General features: G+C 41.1%; 1 protein-coding gene across 1 annotated transcript in view; it reads left to right on the top strand.

Moving 5' to 3' along the window:
* Positions 1 to 9172, top strand: part of LOC138663659 (oocyte zinc finger protein XlCOF8.4-like) — a 58172-nt gene extending 49000 nt beyond the window's left edge. The window contains exons 2-7 of the mRNA XM_069749941.1: positions 1864 to 2013; positions 2143 to 2322; positions 2404 to 2527; positions 2611 to 2705; positions 2904 to 2994; positions 6531 to 9172. Coding sequence (XP_069606042.1) covers positions 1936 to 2013; positions 2143 to 2322; positions 2404 to 2527; positions 2611 to 2705; positions 2904 to 2994; positions 6531 to 7219 — 1257 coding nt within the window. The 5' untranslated portion in view covers positions 1864 to 1935 and the 3' untranslated portion in view covers positions 7220 to 9172. The remainder of the gene's footprint in view (positions 1 to 1863; positions 2014 to 2142; positions 2323 to 2403; positions 2528 to 2610; positions 2706 to 2903; positions 2995 to 6530) is intronic.
* The last annotated feature ends 1070 nt before the right edge of the window (positions 9173 to 10242 follow it).

A 10242-nucleotide genomic window follows, 5' to 3' on the forward strand; every position in this document is an offset into this window, starting at 1 on the left:
GGCGCTGACACAGGATGCAGGAGGAGTGCAGAGAAGCAGAGCGCCGGGGACAGACAGCTGAAGGTAAGTATGTAGTGTTTGTTTTTTTAACGTTTACGCTGGTAACCAGGGTAAACATCGGGTTACTAAGCGCGGCCCTGCTTACCAGTGAAGACATCGCTGGATCGGCGTCACACACGCCGATCCAGCGATGTCAGTGGGAGATCCAGCGACAAAATAAAGTGCTGGACTTTCCTCAGCGACCAATGATCTCCCAGCAGGGGCCTGATCGTTGGTCGCTGTCACACATAACAATTTCGTTAACGATATCGTTGCTACGTCACAAAAAGCAACGATATCATTAACGATATCGTTATGTGTGACGGTACCTTAAGATAGGTAGGACAGTAAGCCACATGTTGAGTTAGTTGATGTTGTGTCTTGGGAAGGGCAAGAATCTGCAGCTGCGGCCAGGTCCTCTGCCATCTATGGAGATTGGAGATCATTTGCCACTTTGGATTGTTTCGTCTCACGACCCTGCTTGATTTCAGGATCGAATCTAAAGACTGTTGTTGCATATTCCTTGGCGTCGGATTACTGGGTGGTACCCATGGATTTGTCCATTTTGTATGGCCACCTTGCAATCTCCAAGGAACCATATCTACGTTTTGATGTTATATTCTCCCAATTTCAATAAAAGTTGTTGGATTGTTCATCGGCCTGCTGCCCCTACCGGATCTGTCCTACCACTGTACATGGAGACTTTTGTATCAAATCATTTCAGTCAGCGGTGTTTGTGGAAACAAAAAAGCTTTTATAAAAGCCTCAAACTTCTGTGTGTGAATCAGACATGAGTTCTAGCGTGATAGAAGATTACAGTCCAGGGAAGATGGGAAACATTCATATAGACGGCAGGTGGTGATGGAGTCAGTGACGGACTCTGGCCAAATATGTTTCTAGAGCCTTAGTTGAAGATGAAGATGTCATCTGTGGAAACACGGGGGTCAGCAGGTGCTTTAGTCCGCTGGCTTGAGGTCGCATGGACCAGGGATCATCCCACTGAACTCCTGCTCTCCTTTTACCATGGGCATAATACTACTCAGACAACACAGGGTGAGGGTAACACAGTATGGCAATACTTTATTGAAAGACAAAATAGGCGATTAACACATAGAACAAGTCCCAGCAAAATACCTTCAATCCATCATTCACAGGTCAAAGGAAAGGTGTTATGATGGTAACCCACATTATTTGATTATAGTTTATCTTTCCATATTTGCAAGCCCACAAACTGCATGGCCTGGTGTAATGTGTAATCAACATATTAGCAAACATCATTGTTCAGTGACTTTGCATCCCTGATTTGCAAAGATAACAGTACAATACACTACAGGAGCGAATATAAGAGGTAAATAACAACAACCATTCATCAATTTACAAATATCAATTCAACCTACAAGAGGAGCCAATAATTCAGACACTAGTCCATGATTCTGGGAATATGAAATTTATGTCTGGCATAATTAAGAAGAAATGCTGTGTTGTCACATCGTCCTCATCATGAATTAGTTTATTTCTCATGTTACGTGAAATGAATATCTCCTGCAGTATTGCTAATGCCGATTCCAGTTTCTTTAAATGAGACGAGAATTAGCGTTATGGAAGATGAGTCTATGAGAAACGTATTCAACTGCCGACTCCGAGGAAGAAACTGCTTGTTGTTTGTGGCCGAAAATATATAGATTTTATTAGTAGATGTAAGGAAGAAAACTAAATACTGTAAAATAATAAATCTCCTCATATGTTTCCCTTATTATCTCCAGTAAATGTATTATTACACAGGATTTTTATCATGTAACATTGGCTCATCTTCTTCTCATTCAGGTCCCTACAATATCGAACCCTATCAGTGAAGATCTTCTATAAAAGAGAATTTTCCTGATTTACCCGTCCAAGATGGATATGGACAGAGACAAGATGGTGGAGAGGATATTACACCTCACCTTAGAGATCCTCTTCCGGCTTACTGGAGAGGTGAGAGATTCTGATGACGTCACATTACATCATTCTTATCTATGGGAATAACAGATCGACAGAACTGGAGAGGTGAGGACTCTGTAAATATCTGTTTTGAGCTTTACTAATGTGTCTCTCTATAACCAGGATTACACAGTAGTCAAGAAGACTTCTAGTAACTGCTGTCAGGCCCCTGTGTCTGAGGGACGGGGAAGACCTCTGAGCCCAATAATGGGGCCTCCACCCCACCACCTGATACACAAGGATGTCAATGACCAGAACATTATAGAACTCACCTATAAGATGATTGAGCTGCTGACTGGAGAGGTGACACTGCTGGGAATGCTGGGACATTATACAGTAATGCTATGAAGGGATCAGAGGGATGACAGTATCATTGTGTGTCAGGTTTCTATAAGGTATCAGGATGTTGCTGTCTATTTCTCCATGGAGGAGTGGGAGTATTTAGAAGGACACAAAGATCTGTACGAGGACATCATGATGGAGGTTCCCCAGTCTCTCACATCACCAGGTAATAGACAGGGCTAAATACACATGGCCTATAATTATCTGTTTGTAAAAAATTAATTCAGTCCATGTATGTGCTTTCTCCAGATCTATCCAGTAAGACGACAACACCAGTGAGATGTCCCCATTCTCTTCTTCCACAGGACTGTAAACAAGAACCCAATATTCCTCAGGATCAACAGGTAGATGGAGAGAAGGTGTCATGCGATCTCCTCTATGACGTGTAGATGGCCGTGAAGGTCTTGTGTTCAGTATTGTTTTATCCACCAGTATTATATGTTTTATACTTGTGCAATGAGAACGGTGGAGATGGCAGGATTAGAGCTGATCATAGATGTGACTTCTCCATCTGTCTGTGACTGTTACAATATTTGTTTCAGGGTGAAGATCTGACCCATATTAATACTACAGAGACATATGTGAGGAGTGATGAGCGGTGTAAAGAGGAGATTCATACATATGACTACCCAGGTGAGTAGTAACCACTAAATGCAGAGAAGTCACAGATTATTCACCGTCACCGGCTGTGGCTGCTTTATCAGTGGTGTAGTCCGGCCGTATCACAATCATGTAATCACTGCTTTGCCTCTAGACCACAACATTATCCTTCACCCAAAATTGTTCAAATTACTTTACAGATTTAAAGTCCTTTTCTATAGAATTTAGAACGTTGAGGATCCACTTACCCCCTGGGTTTAGAAGTCGCTGACCGTTACATGCCCAGATCTGTAAACTACAAAGCCAAAGAGAGCACGGTGGCCCAGTGGGAAGCGCTGGTGCTTTGCAGCATGGGAGTCCAGGGTTCTAATCCCACCATGGCATATTGCAAATGGACCTCCTCTAGTTTTTTACAATTATTAGGTTCTGTAGAAGGACGTAAATCTGGGGATTTATTATGATGGAATATAGGCTGAACTGGATGGACAAATGTCTTTTTTCGGCCTTACTAACTATGTTACTATGTTACAAATGACAGCGTACATAGAATGTGGTGATAAGTTAGAAAATCACTTAAAAAAAATTATCATGATGGGCCTGTAAGAGAAAGCAGAGTTTAATGATGCTGTTGGCTTCCTAGATCCCTGATATCTTATTGGATAAATCTCCCTTCTCTCCCTTCTGTGCTGCTGAATGTGCTCATATGGTCCCTACAAGACCAGGTCCAGTCTTTCTGACCAAACTTCACACTTTTATGATTGTCAACATTAAATGTGCAGTGATGGCCAAGTGTGAATTTCTGTACAATAACAACAGAGTTTCCCTTTATCCTGACTTTTCAATTTCTTTTAAAATTGATTAACCCATTATCTACCAATATCTTTTTTTGGGGCACCTAATCTTTTGCTTCTAGCAACTAAGATTTTATAATTTTTATAATTAGGTCCAATATTTTGTGTTGTGTTTGTAAAATGTATGTTTTCAAAATAGGAAATCATTTCATTGTCATTTTTAATTGAATATTGGGACGACCTTTTCTGAAAAATCAGTAAAATGAAAATTTCTAATTTGGCAAGTAATGGGGTAACTTCAAACAGGATTGCGATAAACTGTGTAAAGAACATTACACCGGTGCCATGATGTAACTCTAAGCTGTGCATGGCTGACGGCTGTAATATACATTTACTCAGGAGATGTGTTGGCATAGCTCGAGCCCTGGTTTCATGGATGCACTCTACGTCATAAATTCCAGTATGTTTTCAAGGAATTCAGATTACTTCACAATATCGCCGGAAATGGGGAGCACTAATACTTTCACTACGCTTCGGGTCAGGACTCATAGTAGCTCCAATGGTCCACCATACATGAATGCATCTCTGGTTTAATATTGAAGTTCTCCCTTCAAATATATGTTTTTTTACTGTTTGATTGTGGTGGGATTGGCCTGCCTCACTTATATGAGTCTGTAACTCCCTGGTAGTCTTTTCTACATTACCTCTTCCAAATGCCCTGGATCTAAATTTAAGACACCTCAGTATTCTAAAAAGTTTTCTTTAACCCCCTTAGTGACTGAACCATATTTTTTAAATCTGACCAGTGTCAATTTATGTGGTAATAACTCTGGAACGCTTCAACAAATCCCAGTTATTTTGAGATTGTTTTTTCGTGACACATTATACTTTATGATAATGGTAAATTTAGGTCGATTTGTTTTGTGTTTATTTATAAAAAAAATATTAGAAATGTGAGAAAAATGTAAAAAAATAGCAATTTTCAAACTTTGAATGATTATCCCTTTTATTCACATAGTTACACCACAGCAAAACATTAATAAATAAGTTTTCCCTCGTGTCTGCTTTATATCAGCACCATTTGAAATTTTTATTTTATTTTATTTAGTTAGCATTTTAGGAGCTATAAAAAATGTAGCAGCAATTTTTCATTTTTTCAAGGAAATTTACAAAATGTATTTTTTTTAGGGACTTATCCATGTTTGAAGTGCTTTTAGGGGTCCTATATATTGGCAAACTCCCAAAAGTTATACCATTTTAAAAACAGCACCCCCTCACATACTGAAAACTGCAGTCGGGTAGTTTACTAACCCTTCAGGTGCTTTTCAGGAATTAATGCAAAGTGGCATGACAGAAATTAAAATGTGTATTTTCTCAACAAGCCGCTATAGCCGTCAGACTCTAAGGCCACTATTTGGTCGTGAATTGCCATGGCAAACATCAGGACCACACAATCATGATCTGAGGGCACCAATTGGGATAAAGAGGAAGCCCCCACACCCAGTTAACCATGCATATGCTGTAGGCACTATTGACAGCAGAATCTAAGGGGTTAAACAGATTTGGATGGTGCAAACACTGATCGTGGCTGATGCAGCAAGTTGTCTGCTATAGTGTACAGCTGACAGCTGCTGGATTGTCACCTGTATGGGGAGGCTATTCCCTTATATCTCAGGTCAGTTAAAAGACGCATTGGCAGTCATTAAGGGGTTAAATGAATAATAATTATTCTTTAAACTCATCTGACAGAAAATATTAGCCCTTATTATAATTTAGATTACCAAGAGCAACCGAGCCCCATAATCTAATTACCCCAGAGAGGTTTCACAACTAGTTACTTTTTTTCCTGGAGAAGACTTGATCATTTCAGTAGATGTGTTACTGTCTATCGTCACAGTTTTGCCCATTGTCCTTTAACTTCTTTAACCCCTCTACATGGATCTTGACTTACACAGAGACCCCTAGGCTGGGGCCACAGTGTTACCTGCTGTTCTGTGGAGTGAGATGCCAAGAAGAATAGTCAAGTAGTTGGGTCAGAACCAAGTGGGCAGATAAAATACAAAATCAGAAGACACAAAAGTAGTCAGTAAATGGGTATGATCACAACAAGAAACAATACACAAGCTGGGAGCTGAGCACAGAGGACTGAACCAGAGGAGAAAAAAGCTGTATCTGGCAGATTCCAGCAATATGGTTTGAGTTTTAGTAGTGCAGTGCTTTCCAATGGGGTGAAGCGGGGAGCTGATTACTCCAGCTAGACAGAACACACACACATACTGCCAGACCGGATGGTACTACAAGTCCCAGGCACCCTAATTTTACTGGCTGGACAGAACCTGCTTCACCCAGGCCTTCTGGTTTCAAAGTCTCCTCTATCACCAGCTCTGCCTGAAGAATGAATAAGGCGGTGCATGGTGACAGAAGCAGACTTCGCAGGAGCAGATCCCAGAGAAAATGGGGCACACCATTTGCAGAAGCCCATATATGACTATATGGCAGAAAACCAGAGAAACAGAAATCCCTATAATGTGACTCCATTTTGGAAATTAAAACACTCAGTGACTTAATCTATAGGAGTTGTGACTATTTTGATTCTGCACAGGTAGAATGAACAACTACTGGTTCATCCTATGAGGTTTTGATTAAACCATGAACTGTCATTGTCTTCGTGAAAGATTCAATATTTTTAGATAAACTTTTGGTGAAAATGGCAAGTTAGGTCAAAATATTCAAAAATATAACATTTTATTAAAAAATAATAATTGGTTTTATTCTTAGCAGATGACTGTACCTGGAGATCAGAGGGAAAGCTGACATCTTCACTGTTTAAATCAGATGATCTTGAGATCCCACAAGATACAATTGAAACGAATGCCAATACTCCAGATATACCATCATCCCTTCACAGAAAAGATCTATCATTTGATCCTTTGAAACAGGTCCTATCTTCTGATTCATTACCGACTACTAAGGAAAATCAAAGTCACAGAATAAGCTTAAAAAAACAAATTGCTCCGAAAGCACACAAGTCATTTTCATGTTCAGAATGTGGGAAATGTTTTAGCAAAAAATTTAATTTTGTTACACACCAAAGAACTCACACAGGCGAGAAGCCGTTTTCCTGTTCAGAATGTGGGAAATGTTTTAACCAGAAATCAAATTTTGTTGCGCACCAAAGAATTCACACGGGGGAGAAGCCCTTTTCATGTTCAGAATGTTGGAAATGTTTTACAGAGAAATCAAATCTTATCAAACATTGGAGAACTCACACAGGGGAGAAACCTTTTTCATGTTCAGAATGTGAGAAATGTTTTAAACAGAAATCAGATCTTGTTAAGCACCAGAGAATCCACACAGGGATGAAACCCTTTTCATGTTCAGAATGTGGGAAATGTTGTAACCAGAAATCAGATTTGGTTAGGCACCAGAGAACTCACACAGGGGAGAAGCCTGTTTCATATTTTTAATGTGGGAAATGTTTTACACAGAAATCAAGTCTTAACCACTTTCTGGCATTGGACGTACTCTTCCGTCTATGTGAACTGAGACTTAATTCCCATGGATGGAATAATACGTCATCAGCGATCAGCTGTGCTCACGGGGCAAGCGCGGCTGGGTGTCAGCTGATTGTCACAGCTGACACCCGGCACTAAGTGTCAGGAGCAGTCACGGACTGCTCCCGACACTTTAATCCCAGGAACACTGCAATCAAACATGATTGCAGAGTTCTGGAGCCGGCAGAGGGGCTAAAACCCCTCTGCCTTTGGATCGGAGACTCCACAGCATTAAGCGGGGTCCCGATCGCTGCCATGGAGACCCGATGTCGTCATTATGGCATCCGGGTCTCCAGAGCTGAGAGATTTCCTGTCATGCACAGTGCATGTCAGGAAGTCTCTAAGGAATGTGCATAGAAGCTGAAACGCTGACAGCTTCTATAGCATGCAAATCTGCATGCTATAGAAGCGATCATCCTGCAAAAAATGAGTGTCCCATAGTGGGACACAGTGTTAAAGTAAGAATAAATAAAAAAAAAAATTAATAATTGTAAAAATATTTTAACCCCTTAATCCCATACATACTATCCGGTCAAGGTGACCTGGGATCGCAGCTGACTATCGCAGCTGACATCCGGCACTATGTGCCAGGAGCGGTCACGGACCACTCCTGACACATTAACCCCCGGCACACCGCGATCAAACATGATGGCAGTGTTCCGGGGGCATAGGGAAGCATCGCGCAGGGAGGGGGCTCCCTGCGTGCTTCCCTGAGACTATCGGTACAAGGCGATGTGCTCACCTTGTACCGAGCATCTCCTCCCTGCAGGTCCCGGATCCAAAATGGCCGCGGGGCTACTTCCGGTTCCTGCAGGGAGTACTTCCGGGTCCAGAGCAGGCTCTGGTAACCAAGCAGCAGGGCACGCCAGATCGCTGATCTGACACAGTGCTCTGCAAGGTGTCAGATCAGCGATTTGTGAGTATACAGTAATGTCCACCCGGGACAAAGTAAAAAAAAAATTTTTTTAGATGCGTAAAAAACAAAAATTCCTAAATAACGAAAAATATATATATATGTATATATATTGTTTCCATAAATACATTTCTTTATCTAAATAAAAAAAAACAATTAAAGTACACATATTTAGTATTGCCGCGTCTGTAACGACCCGCCCTATAAAACCGTCCCACTAGTTTACCCCTTCAGTGAACACCGTAAAAAAGACAAAAACAAAAAAAACAACGCTTTATTATCATACCGCCGAACACAAAGTGGAATAACACGCGATCAAAAAGACGGATATAAATAACCATGGTACCGCTGAAAACGTCATCTTGTCCCGCAAAAAACGAGCATCATCAGTGAAAAAATAAAAAAGTTACAGTACTCAGAATAAAGCGATGCAAAAGAATTGTTTTTTCTATAAAATAGTTTTTATCGTATAAAAAGCGCCAAAACATAAAAAAATGATATAAATGAGGTATCGCTGTAAACGTACTGACCCGAACAATAAAACTGCATTATCCATTTTACCAATCACGGAACAGTATAAATGCCCTCCCCCCTCCCCCCCAAAAAAAAAGAAATTCATGAATAGCTGGTTTTTGGTCATTCTGCCTCACAAAAATCGGAATAAAAAGCGATCAAAAAATGTCCCATGCCCGAAAATTTTACCAATAAAAGCGTCAACTCGTCCTGCAAAAAACAAGACCTCACATGACTCTGTGGACCAAAATATGGAAAAATTATAGGTTTCAAAATGTGGTAACGCAAAAAATATTTTTTGCAATAAAAAGCGTTTTTTAGTGTGCGACGGCTGCCAATCATAAAAATCCGCTAGAAAACCCACTACAAAAGTAAATCAAACCCCCCTTCATCACCCCCTTAGTTAGGGAAACATAAAAAAAATTTAAAAATGTATTTATTTCCATTTTCCCATTAGGGTTAGGGTTAGGGTTGGGGCTAGGGTTGGGGTTGGGGTTAGGGCTGAGGTTGGGGCTAGGGTTAGGGTTGGGGCTAAAGTTAGGGTTGGGGCTAAAGCTAGGGTTGGGGCTAAAGTTAGGGTTGGGGCTAAGGTTAGGGTTAGGGTTCCATTTACGGTTGGGATTAGGGTTAGGGGTGTGTCAGGGTTAGGGGTGTGGTTAGGGTTATGGTGGGATTATGGTTAAGGGTGTGTTGGTGTTAGGTTTTCAGTTAGAATTGGGGGTTTCCACTGTTTAGGCACATCAGGGCTCTTCAAATGCGACATGGCGTCCGATCTCAATTCCAGCCAATTCTGCGTTGAAAAAGTAAAACAGTGCTCCTTCCCTTCCGAGCTCTCCTGTGCGCCCAAACAGGGGTTTACCCCAACATATGGAGTATCAGCATACTCAGGACAAATTGGTCAACAACTATTGGGGTCCAATTTCTCTTGTTACCGTTGGGAAAATAAAAGTTTGGAGGTCTAAAAAACATTTTTGTGGGGAAAATTTTTTTTATTTTCACGACTCTGCGTTATAAACTGTAGTGAAACACTTGGGATTTCAAAGTTTTCACAACACATCTAGATAAGTTCCTTAGGGGGTCTACTTTCCAAAATGGTGTCACTTGTGGGGGGTTTCTACTGTTTAGGTGCATCAGGGGCTCTGCAAATGCAACGTGACGCCTGCAGACCAATCCATCTAAGTCTGCATTCCAAATGGCGCTCCTTCCCTTCCAAGCTCTGCTATGCACCCAAACGGTGGTTCTTCCCCACATATGGGGTATCAGCATACTCCGGACAAATTGGACAACAACTTTTGGGGTCCAATTTCTCTTGTTACCCTTGGGAAAATAAAAATTTGGGGGGCTAAAAAAACATTTTTGTGGGGAAAAAAATAATTTTTATTTTCACGGCTCTGCGTTAAAAACTGTAGTGAAACACTTGGGGGTTCAAAGTTCCCACAACACATCTAGATAAGTTCCTTTGGGGGTCTAGTTTCCAAAATGGTGTCACTTCTGGGGGGTATCTACTGTT

This window comes from Ranitomeya imitator, chromosome 2, assembly GCF_032444005.1.
Source record: "Ranitomeya imitator isolate aRanImi1 chromosome 2, aRanImi1.pri, whole genome shotgun sequence".
NCBI lineage: Eukaryota > Metazoa > Chordata > Amphibia > Anura > Dendrobatidae > Ranitomeya > Ranitomeya imitator.